This window comes from Talpa occidentalis, unplaced genomic scaffold (assembly GCF_014898055.3).
Source record: "Talpa occidentalis isolate TD23 unplaced genomic scaffold, MPIMG_talOcc4v2.1, whole genome shotgun sequence".
NCBI lineage: Eukaryota > Metazoa > Chordata > Mammalia > Eulipotyphla > Talpidae > Talpa > Talpa occidentalis.
Window position 1 is genome coordinate 134,312,491 of NW_026555331.1, and position 15,674 is coordinate 134,328,164.

Consider the following 15,674-nt stretch of genomic DNA (forward strand, 5'->3'; position numbering starts at 1 on the left):
AAATTGCTAAAAATAACACTGTAGTATCTAAGAGCATTAAGTAATAAAATAGCAAACTTTGACTACCACAGGGAAATAGCTTATGTCGGGAATGAAGGCCAAAGTCTGTAGTCTCTTTTACAAACTTTCTGAGTCTTTTGAACTCTTAAACATGATCAAGCAAGCTTAAAATTCAATCTAATTTGTCTTCCACATCTATTATTCTATATGCAGCAACTCATAATTTTCCAAGTTTTTAAATACAGTCAGAGATGAGCATATTATTATTATAGACAAAAGCACATTTACTTTGCCTGACTTTCTTATGTACAGTCAAGGTGGGAGAAGATATGCAGATAGATAATCTGAGACTATAAAAAGTTGAAATTCAAGGTACAACCTAAGTGAAGTTTTTCAGTACAACATTTGAGACTCTCCCATATATTTTAATGTAAGAACTAGATATGGAGCAAAAAAACAAACAAGCAAAAAAAAAAAAACAAAACAAAAAACGGCAAGAGCCCATATGAAAATATCCATAAGCTAGTCAATAATTTGAGAAATAAATTATTCAATACCTAGGCTTTATACACTTCCTCAGAAAGCTCAATTTAGCTGGTTCTACAGGCAACTTTTATACAAAATGTCTGAATCAGTATTTCTAATTCTGGTTATCATTAGTGAAATTAAATGAAAACTGCAAACTCCATGAAGTGAGGAAACTTTACCATCAATAAATCACGAGCATGAAGATTGAAGGAACGTGAGGATTTTATATACCATACTCTGTAAAATCCCTCCATGTATTATTAAAAGCAAAAACAATCTGAAGATTTTCTTTTTTTATGGAAAGAGGAACTTGTAGAGTCGAGTGCATATATACATTTAATAATTTGAATGTTTTATATTTTTTATAAGTGCAAATTATTTGAGAACAAATAAATAAAACTATTTGCGTCAAAGAGACCTTTCACAAAGTTATTCTCCTTTCCAGGCGTGCCCCATATTTGGGTGGCTAGTCAGGTGGGAGGGTGCTATTAGGTTCAAAGTCCTCTTCCTTCTGCCCTCTGATGCTGCACCGTCTAAGGCAGTCATTAGTCATACACAGTAGCTACTTAAATCTTAAGTTGAAAATCTGGATCCTCAGTCCATATTAGCCACATTTCAAATGCTCAATAGCTACACGTGATTACAATACATATTGTACTAGTCTGCACAGAGGATATGTCCACCTACATAAAAAGTTCTGTTAGGGCCTCCCCGGTGGCGCAGCGGTTGAGCGCTGGGTTGCGAAGCTGCTCGCAGCCTCTGCAGCGCCGGTTCGATCCCCGGCTGCTCCCCGGCTTCTCCCGGGCCACTGGAGGAGGGTCCTGCATGGCGCGCAGACCTCTCCTGCCGCCCGCTGCTCCCCTCAGCAGTGTACTTCAGTCCTTCTGCCTGCTCTGCTCCCTGCTCTGGCTCTGGTGAATTCTCTCACCCTCCCGCACTTCTGACTGTACCCAGTGCTTGTATAAATAAACAAACAAATAAATAAATAAATAAATCTTTAAAAAAAATTAAAAAAAAAAAGTTCTGTTAGACTCTACTGCTCTGAAGTCCTAGGGAAGAGATTTTATACAATTACTTTCTAGAATAAGACTTAAAGTTTATAAGGTCAAGAGTAGGACAGAATTAGGATCATTCACTAAGGAATAGTCATAATAAAAAGAATTAACAAAATCATATTTATTCATAAGATGTCTAGTTAACTTAGAGACTAAATTTGAAAGGCATTAAGTTCAATCAAAAAATATTTCTTAATGTGTTGAGAAAGACAGTTAAGGAATGCTCCCTATCTCCAAGGAGTTAATGACCTAGTAAGAGAGAGATGTGTAATAAAAAAAAGCTTTAACAAATTATGCTACAAGTACCAAATGAAAGTAGAAATAAAGTTGTTCTGGGAAGGCTGAGAAGAGAACCCTGTTTTTTCTAAATAGGGTCAAGGTGAAGGCAGAGAATTAGGAAATGTCCCAGGGAATAGTATGAGAATTGAAAACACATTCTGGGATAGATTCCACCAGTTATAAGCTGTATGATTTTTAGGAGATTACTTAACTTTTCTATCCATTTCCTTATCTGTAAAATGGGGATATATTACTAACTTCATCTTGGGTTATGAAGATAAAATTAGTTAATGCTGCAAAATGGTCTGAACAGTTCCTTCATCAGCAAGATTATCAGAATTAAATAACATAATGAACAAAAAAATGCTCAGAAAATTGCACAGCATTGTTGCACTCACTGAATGGTAATTACTGATATCAGATTTATCAATTGTTGTATTTCCAATCGGATCATCTTAAAGCTGTACTACTAACTTAAAGAAACTAGGGATAGGAGGACTAGTATTTTCTCTGTTCCAACTAGTGGGCACTGCCTCCCAAGCTCTCATCTACTTCCGCAATACTTCTAATGTTAAAGACCTACTGCCTCTTCTCCAGAGACAAACATCTGTGCTGACTCAAGTCAGTTAAGATTCTCTCCCAGGAAATTAGAATTCCAAACCCAGTCACAAGCCTGCATGGTTGAGGAAGAAGATGTCCAGGGTTAAGAAGTACCACCCACTCCTATGGTTCTCAGTTTCCCAAGCTCCAACAGGTCCTTAAGTTTTATTGTTCAATTCTGTTTCAAATTCCATGGGATTCTCTGGTAGTCAATAAATTTCTTTTTGCTAAAGCCAGTCACTCTAGTTTCTGTTATTTGTCCAAAAAGAACTTAACAATACACTTGCAAAGTAAATGTTTATATTCTGTATATTCTCATAGCTCTTTAATAGCTTAATGGAAATCAATGAGAAAGGACACCATATGTATATGCTATTATACAGAACTATATGAGATCTGAAGTTTATACCTACCTTTGACCTGAAGCATTATAAAAGTCTAAGAGGAATATAATGCCTCTATTTTATTCCCCTTCATAAATTCTATTTGCCAATTTTCTTTTAACATATAGATTCATGTTTAAAATTGTAATAGGTTCCAATTTGACAAGAATCAGTTTAAACTCTTTTGCAAGGATTCAATTTCTTTCTTAACCTGAAGCAATTAACAATTTTATTCTTCATCTCCAATTAATCCAATATATCTGAGAGACAGGAGCCAAATAATCTGCAGGTACCTTAAAATACCATACTTCTCATCTTAACTTACATAGTGTTTGTTCGCTGTATTACAATATTATGTCTGAAACTTTTCAAATTTTACATACCTAGAGTTTGAAATATCATGCTCTTGATCAAGACTTTTCTGTATTTCCTCAAGCAAACACTTCTTTCCTCCGTATTCCTTTAACATTTCATTTATACAGCCAAAGAAGCAGTTATCACTGACTGACTTGTTATTCGTTCCTGTGAGGGGGCTGCTCACTGATACACCGTCCATCCTCTAAAGACAAGGCTCATGTATCCTTAGACTACGTGCTCTTAGCCCAGGCCAATATTTTATTGCACTCTGAACTCACTTATTGGCTGAACTAAAGTGAAAGAGGTATCTTTCTTAAAATCATACCATTACATTATCAAATTTAAAATACCTTTTAGATGGGCAGATTGCTAACCTGTGGTATTAAAATAAATTTCAAAACAATGATGGTTCTTTTCTTGGCATTTTTAATTAACCATAAACATCTATATGACCTGGTAAAAATCCTCAGGTAATGCATCCCCATTCCCAATATTTTAAATGCCACAAACCACAGGAATTTGCTTCCACTACAACCGCCACCCACAGAAAGGGGGAGCAAGAGTTTAAGGACAAAAATAGCACACCAAAGTACATTTAAAGAGAATGTACTTTTCCCACTATTTTAAAAGCACATCAAGGCCAGTAAATAAGACAGGCACAGAAATAAGAACATAATTTTTAGCACATTCAGTTAACTAAACAAATAATTTTGTGGTTTTTGAATCTGTCTTAAAAATAGATGGTGCTCCATCTTTTGCATATCATTATGGTACATACACTGTATATAAATGTAATGTACTTGTTAATTGCTCAATAAATATTAAGTACTCCCTCCCATCACTATGGTGTTAAGAAAACATAAAGCATGACTTTAAACTCAAGGTACTGGTCTTTAAAGAGAAGAAAAGAATTTGAAAACTGGCAAGACATGCAATGACAATAATTCGAAAACATGTAATATTGCACAGAATTTACACCTGATTCATACTTTCTCTAATTGCACAACGTTAAAAACTTTACTTGCATCTTCTCATTTGTATCAACCCCAAAAGACACCAACTTCATATAAGAAGAAAGCAAAACTGGACAGATTTAGGAACTGCCCATTGTGATAGAAGTAGCAAGTGATGGACGTGGGTTATAAATTCAAACCACCTTACTACAGTGCCTGTGTTTAATTTCTCAGTCCAGAAAATATTTTAGTGCTCCATTAGCTTCTAAACAGGAGAGGCAGAATTTTAACTGCTTCTCTACCATAAAAAATTTAACTGACCATTAATTAAGTTTGTAAGAATCTCTGAAGTTAAGTTTTGGTCACAGGAAAGGAAGATAAATAGTTTTAATAGCTATTTAAAGGTCCTATAAAGCCAGCATGACCCTGTTAACAAAAAAATCCTGATAGCAAAAATACAACAAAAGATCACTATCTTTTACGAACATGGATTAAATCCAAATATTAAAAAAGTCAAATACAGCAATCCATAAAAGAATCATCACAACCACATGCTAGCTTTAACACAGTATATACGCAATGTTTAACATCTAAAATCAAAGCACTTCACTATGCTAAAAGAATAGGAAAAAAATCGTATGATCATCTCAACAGCTGCAGAAACACCTGACTATAGCTTACAGCTAAGAGAAATGAACAGCAGCTATGTTATAAGGGATGTGGATGAACTGGGAATACTGTGTTATAAGGTACCTTTATTACCATGAAGCAATGTAGTGATACTTGAAATTGAACTTTGATTGTAAAATGTATACTGCACACCATAGGGCAACCACGAAGAAATTTTTCAAAGAAATATAATTGTATGTTAAAGAGAGGAGAGAAATGTAATCATACAAAATACTCAAAAGAGTGCAAGGTGAGAAAAAAAGTAGCAAACACATGAGAAAATAGTTTACAAATATAGCCAGTATGAAACCAATCATATCAATAGCTCCTTTAAATGTTCTGAATATAACAATTAAAGACAGTAAATTGAAAAAAAAAATCCCCAACCATATGTTATCTACAAAAAACCCCTTTTAAACCATAAAGATAAATCAATAAGAGAATAAAAAATAAAAAGGAGAATAAAAAATACTGTGCTAACATTAATTGAAAGAAAGCTAGCATGCTGCAAGCAAAGCATGCTTCAGAGCTAGGAAAATTATGAGGGATCAAAAGGGGCATTACATAATGATAATGAGATTAATTCTCCAAGAAGACAGCAATCCCTAATGTGTAGGCGTTTTAACAACAGAGCATCAAAATACATGAAGCAGAAGCTGATAGAATCGCAAGGAGAAATAGACGAATTCGCTAATTTAGATGGAGACTTAAACAACCCCTATCAGTAACTGACATATTAGCAGGCAGAAAATCAGTAAGAAAAGAGATGAACTCAACATCACACATCAATCAAGAGGCTCTAAGTCCACACTGACAGTATACTTCATCCAACTACAGCAGTATATACACCCTTTTCCAGCTCACATGGAATATCACTGACAGACTACACTCTTGGCCATAAAACACAATATATTTGAAAGACCAGAAATCATACAAACTATGCTCTCAGATAACAATGTAAAAATCAATAAAAACTGAAAATTTCAAGATATTTTGAGAATAAAAGTACTTCTAAGTAACACATGGGTCAAAGGAGTCTCAAGAGAAATTTAAACACATTTCATCTAAATGAAAATTTGTCCAATGTAGTAAAAGCAGTGCTTTGGTGGAACTTTATAGCACCGAACGCATTTGTGAAAAAGAAAATAGTAGTACCGAGTAGTACTAAGATATACTTTAGAAAACTAGGAAAAAAAGAAGAAAATCAAAGTTAAAGAAAAAACAGAAATCAACGCAACTGAAAACAGGAAATCAATATTAGAATGAAAAGATCAATAAAACTGATAAATTTTTAGCCAGACTAACAAAGAAAAAAAGAAGGAAGACACAAGTTAGTAATACCAGGTCATTATTACTGCAGACAAAAAAGGATGGCAAAGGAAAATTAACTGTATGTCCATCCATAAATATGACAGCTTAGATGCAGTGCACCAACTCCCTGAAAGATACAATTCACCACAAGGAAAACTAGATAATTAGACGAGAACTCTATCTACTAAAGAAACTCAATCATCCTCTCACCGCCCTGGCCGCCACACACAACCATCTGGCCTACACCCCAGTTCTTCTATGGAAAAAAAAAAAAAGAAACTCAATCAATAATAACCTTCCAAAACCGAAAATAGGCCCAGATGGTTTCACTGATGTGTTTCACTAAACATTTAAGAAAGATGATATAAATTGTCTACAACTCGTTTAAGAAATAGAAGCAGAGGAAATGAAATACCCCTTAACTACTCTGTAAGGTCAGAATTACCCAACACTAAAACTAGATAAAGACATAATGAGAAAGGAAAACTATGGATCAATATTTCTTAGATAGAGAGGCAAAAATTCTCAGCAAACTGAACCTAACAATATATAAAACATTATACTTCTATGATCAAATGGGAATTGTCCCAGGTACTCGAGGTTGGTTCAACATTCAAAAATCAACTAAAATAATCCATCATGTAGAAGGAAAACTTTATTATCATATGGAAAAAAACAAAGCATGTGACAAAATCCAACAGTCATTCAATGTAAAAACTCAAAAAACAAAGAATAGAGAGGAACTTCCTCAGTCTGATGAAGAATATCTATAAAATCTAGGGCTAACTTTATACTTAACAGTGAAAAACTAGATGCTTTCTCTCCTAATATTAGAAACAAAGCAAGGATGCCCCCTCTCACCTCTATTCAATTGGAAGCCCTAGCTAACACAACAACATAAGAATAGGAAACAAAAGGTAGACATATAGGCCTAAAAGGAAGACTGAAACTCTCTTTGTTTTTGGATGACATGAATGTTTATGTAAAAAATCCCAAAGAATGAGAAAAAGAAAAGTCCGGGTCTCCCTGGTGGCCTATGCGTTAAGTCTCAGCGCTGTAACTGCTATGGCCTAAGTTCGATCCTGGCCAGGGAGCTGACCCACATATGGCGCAGCAGACTTCTCTTGTCTCGCCCATTGCTCTCCTTGGCAGTGGATTTCAGTAAAATCCACTGGTTCTGCTCCCCATTCTGTCTCTGGTAACTTCTTTCACACACACCCCCACCCCCGCCACCCCTCCCTCTGTTTTACACCCCAGTTCTTCAATGCAAATAAATATCTTAAAAATAAAGAAATAATTAAAAATGACAAATGGGAACATGTACTTGAATGTTCACTATAGCAATGTTTTTAAAGGCAAAAACTTGGAAAGGGAAAATATCCACTTTTACAAGTTATGTTCTTCAGAGATTATGCTGAAGTCCTAACCCCTGTATCTTTGAATGTGACCTTTTTTGGAAAGAGGGTCTCTGTAGATATAACCAAGTTAACATTAGATCATTACATTGATGCTAATGCAATCACAGGTGTCCTTATAAAGAAAAAAAGACATAGACAAGTAGTAAACACCATGTGATTGCATAGGTAGAAATTGACTGAAGTGGTGATATAAACCAAAGAGTTTCATAAATTTTAAACAAAGCTAGCAACAAGACATGAGATAGAATCCCTCAGTTCCTACAGAATCAACCCAGCCAACACCTTGATTTCAGACTTCTAGTCTCCATAAGTGTGAGAGAATAATGTCTTTAAGCCACCCACTTTGCAGTTGTTACAGCAGCCCTAGGAAATACACTTATCAACAGAAATTAATGCTACAAGAAACTCATAAACTGCAGAATGTTGTAATAAAAAATGATACAATATATAAAAAATATGGAGTAAAATAGATATGGAACCATATGAAAGACAAGGGAAAAACTGCAGAAAAATATGTATAGTATTTTTTTCTCTCTCTCTCTTTTTTTTTTTTTTTTGTAAATTAAAGCAAACACCTATCTCCCTCCCTTCAACTCCTCACTGAAATTCATCCTTTTCAATTGCTGGTCAAGTCATATATGAGCCAGACAACCTATCTCTGTAATCTCGACCTGTGTGACACTTTATAGATTTATTTCACTTCTAAAAGTTCAATAATCAATTCTGTACAAAGGATTTCAAGAGTTCTAGTCCTTTAATGCCTGTTATCTTGTCATTTCCACTAAGAAGTTCTGTTGTTATCTGGAATTCAGTCAACTACCATTTTGCCAAACTTTTCTTCAAATGTTTCTATAGTCTTGGAAGGGCAACTAGATTTTATCTACTGTGAACTTGGACTGACTTGTAATGGCTGCCTGCAAGGATATGCTGAGTATTCAGAAACCAAACCTAGACTTAGGAGGAATAGATGCTGTGAGTGACAGGTAGTATCTGTCATGAACAAAAAGACCAAAGATTTACTATTCCTCAAAACCTTCTTTTTGTTCCAGATGCTGCTACAACTCAGGTTACCAGGGCCAGGTCTACTGAGATGATGAATAAGAAAGTGTTTTAATAAACACTGTAAAAATATTATAAAAATAATTTCCAGTTTCTCTCATCTGGGATCCTTTCTATCTTGACACCTTTTGAATCAAAAATCTATGTGATTTCTTACTATTTTCACACTAAAGTTTAACTCCAAAGTCTCAAGTTCAAAGTCTACTAAAATCTTCAGACTTTTTGTAACTGTCACAAGCAAACATCTTTCTCAGTTCTAGACAAGCACTCCATGCAAATTTTCTACTCCAAACTTTTGCTCACACATTTCCCATACCTGAACTGAGATGCTTCCTTGATACTGACATACTTAAGGTCCAAACAATTATGTATCAAATCCAGTACACAGAAGATCTATTATTAAAATCTTTATATATATATATTGACTTATAAGATATATTTTTTTCTGTATGTGATTTTTGTCTTACTGAGATCTTGGCAATCTTCCTCAACATTGCCTATGTCCATGATATTGGGAGGTTGTCGTATTCTCAGGAAGTCTTCAATACTTGATCATGATGATATTGCATTAATAAAAACAGAGGAAATCATTTGGGTTTCTAACTAGCTTTATGCACTGCAGACAGATCATTCAGTTCCTTTACTATTATGAAAAATTCTTAACATGTATTTAGGTATCCCCTGATAATTTCTAGCAGCAAAAATTAGTCACCAGACTGAAAGGAAGCATTCATTTTTTTTTTTTTAATTTTGGAACCAAAGGTATGAATTAAAAAAAAAGCTTCACCTCTATTTTTTAAAACTGTAAAATGTTAGTTTTAGCTTCTCCAAATCCAATAAATAAAGTTTAACTTTAAAGCAAAACTTGAAAAACATCTCCTTATCCTAAAGTTACTGTGTATTTAGTCTAGGGAATTTTCAACTTTCTCATACCATTTTTACAGCATTTTATGTTCCTGGATGTCTTTCATATTTTGTTTTTGTTTCCATTTATCTGGTCTTTCACAAACACTCCTTTCAATGAAATGGATTCCTACAGAAATCTTCAGGTCAAGTTAAAAAGTTTTAAAAAACCTCTATGACAGAGGAACCAAGAGATCAAGGATATTGGGGAACTATAGTCAGAGTAACTGAAATATGAAGTAACTACAAATTTTCCATTGGATTCTGTTTTCTGAAGAGTCGTTTTCCAGATTTGCTTCTTAAAACATTATTTTGATATATTTGATAAAAAGTACAATTTCTCAGCAACACATTAAGACCAAAGTGAAAATGACATTTTCTAGTGAATTTCACTCTCCCATATTGATATGATAGTGATAGTCTTGTACTACTTCTAAGAATACTGTATAGATACAGTAAATGAAAACAGGATATATTTTTGTTATATTTATGAATAATATTAGGCATGCAAACATCTTCTAATTACTAAACAATACTTAATATTTTTAAACACTAAACTAGTCACACATCAATTAAGACTTTTGTTTATACTTCAATATATATATACACATATATAATGTATGTATGTATGTATGTTACTGTGGTCAAGAAGGTCTGAACTTGTTTTGCTTCCAGAATCTTTATAATTAAAGTAAACTTAATTAATATTGCTAAATTCTTGTTTATTGGATCGAAGTCTGACTCCTGAATAAAATAATTTATAATGCAACTCAACTCTATCTGATCATATTAACTCTCAAGTTTGAATCAGTCTCTAAAATGACTAAGTCAGCTCACTGTAAATACAGACTCTAACACTTAAAACTAAAAACTTAAGGAAAACACTTTAACCTTAGAAAATAAGCAATAAATGCAACATTCAATTATGGTATCATTCATACAATTTCATGTAAGAAATAGGGTTCTAGGTGGAACTGGTTAACCTAAGAGAAATTCTTCAAATAACTTCATCTTCATTGAAAGGCACCATACTTCTAATAAGTCAAAAAAAAAAAAAAAAAGCCCAGCAAGTACAAGGAATAATAAAAATAAATCAAAATAAGTTGAGAATTGATTATTCTGTTACTAATATCTTTTAATTCTGTTTCCTTTGTTTTTGTTTGTTTGTTTGTTTTTGGTGGGACCCTAGGTGCTGCAGAGGCTGCAGAGCCGCCCAGCACTCAACACTGCGCCACCAGGGGTGGCCCCCTTTGGTCTTTTTAAAGCTGAAAATCCTATTATATTATGATGTCCCAAAAAAGGTTAGAAATGGAAATTTGCAATGATGATTTCAGATTACCTAACTTTCATTTAGATATAAACTATCCGTGTCTCCAATGTGCAAAACAGACACAAGCCAGTGTTCACAGAAGGGCTGTTCTTTACCTGCTACGGAGTTCTGAGAAACTACACAGTCAGAATGATAGCAGGTTCAAGCTGTAAGACTGACATTATTTTGTCCAAACACTCATTTTAGATTAGTGAAGAGAGGTTCTAGAAGGTAGATATTTTTGTCCACATTTACAATTGATGGCAGAGCACGGACTCAAACTGGGGAATTCCTAACCTTATGCCAGTATCTCTTTTTTCCTCGTAGTCAGGAATCAGAAAGGTTAAAGTTGTCCAGAAAGTTCCCAGGGGAACCTAATAACTGACTTTATTACATTATTAAAATGGTTAGAATTTACATAAATCAAAATAAATACAATATAAAGTTCAAAATTTTACACTAAAACCTTCCTGCCAGTAAGAGGACATCTAAACTGAGTAGTGAATATCATTAATGACAATGGCCTTGCACATGTTTCTCAAAACTCCCAGAACACTTTGTATCAGGTACGCTAAGTATGCTACATACTTTACTGCATTATTCTCTAAAATCTTTGACTAAACCCATTTCACAAACCAAACACTAAGGCTCATTGCTGTTAAGAAATATGCCTATATTACAGAGCTAAGAGCAATAAGAAACAGGATTTATAACCCAGATCTGCTGATACATCTAAATCACCTCTTGAGCTTTTAGTCCACCTTATATTTTTATACAACAGGTCCTTGAATCACGCCATTCATTCTAAGTCCCTTGTTAAAACTCTAAGGGGAGAAAATAACAATCCCAGCTGATTTAGAAGGAAATTACGATTCAAGAACCTCTTTTTTTGTTATGTCTTTTTGCTTAAACAATTTCCAAGAACCTATCCCCATTATTTAGGGACTTTACTCCTATCTTTCCTCTGTACAAGACTGCCTTTTCATCCTTGCACATTCCAAATTCAGTGAATTTTATCCTGTTTTCTCCTTCCACTAATATTACCCAAGGTGAAACAGTTACTGGCCATGCCTTCCTACCAATACTCCTTACTTTAGGCAGTCATCAAAAGAATGATCCCTCTGGTTTCCTGACCCTTACTTAAGAATTAAGAACAGAAACAAAGTAATTGTTGGACAGCAGAACAAATCCACTTTGTTCTCCTGACAAGTGAAGACCAATCTAGTTACTACCTGCATTAAAAACTGAAGGTTTCAACAATCTGATGAAGCAGTGAGAAATGTTGAATGAACTCCTCCGGCATAAACAAGCTGGCAATTATAATTACTCAATTTGTAAGTACTCAGTGATGTATGCGAGATGTTAATAAAAATTACAGAAGACCACATGGGCATAAATCCTAATCTCACGAAGTGAATATAGTGTGAGTAAACAAAGAAACAAAAAATAAGTAAAGAATATAAAAAAGTTAAAACAAATGCTGAGGAATTAAAGAAAATATAAGATTAAAGTTGGTTATGTCCCCTTAAATATCACTGAATCTTGAAACAAACCAACTAGGTGAGTATGGCGGGAAAAGGTGACAGTCACCAACATTACTAACAACTTCCACAATGATATTAAATTTGAGAACCCAAGCAGAAACCCTCCTCCTCCCTTTTCCCTTCCCAAGTTGCTTCATACTTCTCATCAAACGTGGACGTATATACCTATCTTAAGTACTTAGGTACTGCCCCTTCTAAACTTTTATTCATTCTCTTTCCCACCAGCCTCTCCTTTGGTTCTCTAAATCTTTATAGAATTAATAGCATCCATACATTTCCATGCAGTGCTTCTGCTCTACACAACCACTCCATGAACAAGTATCCCTATTTTAGAGATAAGAAAACCAATCCTAGGGCAAGGAAATTAAGAAATGTGTCCAAAGTGACCTTATGAGTTTGAACCCTGGTTTGCTGACCACAAAGCCAAGACATTTTTCACTGTGACAGTCTCTTACACATCACTCAGTCTCACATGTACTTTGAAGTATTGTCTTACTCATCAGTTTACACATTTGTTTCCCTTGTTAGACACAGTAAGCTCCCTGATGGAAATCAAACCTGATTTCAACCTCAACATTTAGTTACTCATTACATATTTGTTGAGTGAAAGAAGGCATCTCCTCATAGTTGGTATAACTATTTGTTTCATTTCTTCAATTCCTAAATAGAGCTCTTATACATTTCTTCCCTAACAAATTTAATCTGACCTATAAATGTTACTGATGGATTTTTTTGGAGACAATGTATTTCAGTTTTGTTTTGAAATACACACCCACATGCACAATCCTGGTCAGCAGAGAAAATTGTCCCAAAATATTAAAATATCATTTTTACTTCAATCCCTAGCAATGGGAGAATTCATATATTAAAGCTAATCTTTGCAAAACTTTTTACCACAAGAGCAGGTAACTATAACCATGTGGTTTTAAATGACACATGCAAAAGGTAACGCTGATTAATAATAGATAACAGAAAGAAATTAAGCAGTGAATACTAGCAACCTATTTGGCAATCCACTTATTTATGTTAACCAGTAAGTAGCACTATCTTTCTCTTCACAATATTCTTCCACATCTGTCATTTTTGAGACCAATAATCATTGCAGGTAAGCACAGGGCAATTAGTAAAATATTTGGGTTAAATTTAATATTCTTCTTGCCTAAAGTTCAGGTGTGGTATGTAAAACATAGTGAAACTACTTGTTTTCTGATACAGATTAAATACCAAATATAATAAGCCAGCAAAATTTTAATTTTTTTCATCTCAGATACTGTAACAATCAAAAGTGCAGATTTTCCTTAAATGAAAATAGACAAAAATTAGCACTACTTTAGGAACATTTTATCAGTTTTTGGTGAAAAAAGAAGCGATTATTCCTGTAACACCATTTTTAGAAAAACTCAGTAACAAGAAAAAACCCATATATAACAATGCGAAGTAGTGGAAAGCACAAGGGACAAAACGTCAGGTGTCCTGGTTTCCTAGTTCTGATTACATTCCTATATTGCTGTGTGACTTAGGGCTCACTGGCTCAGTTTTTTCATTTGTTAAAAAAAGTTGAGGGGGGCAGGGACTTGGTTATCTTTAAAGTTGTTTCACAAAATTCTGATTGTATGCCACTCCTCTTACTTCATTCGTCTAATCAGTAAACTCAGACTAGCTTCTTTAAGGTCTAACTGAGATATGAAACACATTTGAATTGAATGTAGCGAGTCCATCTCCAACTGGACAGTACAGGATACAAAGGGTAGGCTCCTACAAAATGAACAATGCAGTAACGTTCCAGAAATTGTGTAATCCTAATTTCTGAAGCAAGCAGGTGTAGTCTAGCTTGACATATTTAACACTACGAAGACGTAAAATGGTGCTGCTCTGTTAAAATTTCTGAGGGGTTTCCCCGTTTCTATTGGCACATACTCTGCAGGTGCCAAGGAGCAAAGAGGAAAGAGACCCCAACTGCGTTCCAAGGAACTCGACCACAGCTCACCCCAGCCACCGCAGAGAGATGCAGCCTGACAAGGCCTACACCACAGAGCAGAACCTCCCCACCCCCAAAAGTGCCAGCAGCCAATGTAATGAATGCTTCCGTCAACAACACACATTCCCCTTCCCACAGCAGAACTGCTCGCTCCCAACCGGCCATCTGGGAATGGAACAGGCCGCACAGAACCAACCTAAGAAACATTTTGGGGCCCAAAAGGCTCATAAGAACTACCAGAGATTGCGCTTCCCCGGTGCAAGGTTGTGGGAGAGCAGCACCTCCGCCCAGCAATGCAAAAAAAAAAAAAAAAATCAGTGGGGAGGAGAGTAGGAACCAGGCCGGAGCGAGACTGCTGGAGAAATCAACCCTGTTCTCAGCAGTGGGGAGCGGGAGAATTTCCTGCCTCCGTTCAGAACCGACTTCATTCCCTCCTGAGATCCTACAGCGGGATTAAAATCCACCTTCTGTTCGCTTTCATTCATATCTGGGCTTCCTCCCCGCACCTCCCCACCCCTGGAATCCCCTAGCATTGTGAAGCAAGGTGTCCCCCCCGATCACGGGTGGTGGCGGCGAAGCGAGGGCCAGCGCAGGGTCCCAGGTTCTCAGATCCAGCCATTCTTGCAAGAAGACTATTCCCCGGTGGCCTCAGAGTAAAGTTTGAAAGAGCCGAGAGGACCCGGGCCCGGCCCCTGCGGAGGTGACACTTCCCAGCTCCCCGCAGCTCCGGGAGGCGCGTCCGGGCGCCCCGGCCGGCCCAGCCCGCACCCCGGGAGCGCATCCAGGTCGCAGATCGGGGGGCGGGTGCCCGGCTGGGGGAGGCCTGGCCGGCGGCTGGACCCCGCGCCTCCTTCCCCACTCCCACCCCCCCGCCCGGGCCCGCGAGACAACACCGGGGCGGCGGCGCGGGATGGGCCACTGACCACACATTTCTTGCCCAGGAAGGTGAAGAGGGACTCGTTCTCCTGCGGGGTGAGCAGCATGGACCCCACGTTGGTGACCCTCCGCTGCGGCGGCGGCTGCTGCTGGCCGGAGCTCATGGTGTCGCCGGCGGGGTGGGGAGCCCGGGCCGAGTCCCGCGGCGGGCGGGCGCGCGCGTCCCCTCCTCGGTGACAGGGCGGGAGCCGGGCTCAGGCGCGCAGCATCCCGCAGCCCCGCCGGCGCGGGCAGCAGGAGGCCACGGGCAGGAGGAGCCGACCGCGGGCCGCCTCCGGGCCGCGCCGAGAAAGGAAGCTCCCCGCTCCCGCCGGGCTGGGCTCCGGCCGGATGTCCTCGCGCTCCGGCGACTGCGCTAAACTCCCGACTCCTCCTCCCAGCCTCCTCCCGCG

General features: G+C 37.1%; 1 protein-coding gene across 1 annotated transcript in view; it reads right to left on the reverse strand.

Moving 5' to 3' along the window:
* Window positions 1-15,419, reverse strand: part of WASL (WASP like actin nucleation promoting factor) — a 59,545-nt gene extending 44,126 nt beyond the window's left edge. Inside the window, 1 exon segment of the mRNA XM_037512527.2 lies at window positions 15,270-15,419. Within this exon segment, the coding sequence (XP_037368424.1) occupies window positions 15,270-15,386 (117 nt within the window). The 5' untranslated portion in view covers window positions 15,387-15,419.
* Between the last annotated feature and the right edge of the window lie 255 nt (window positions 15,420-15,674).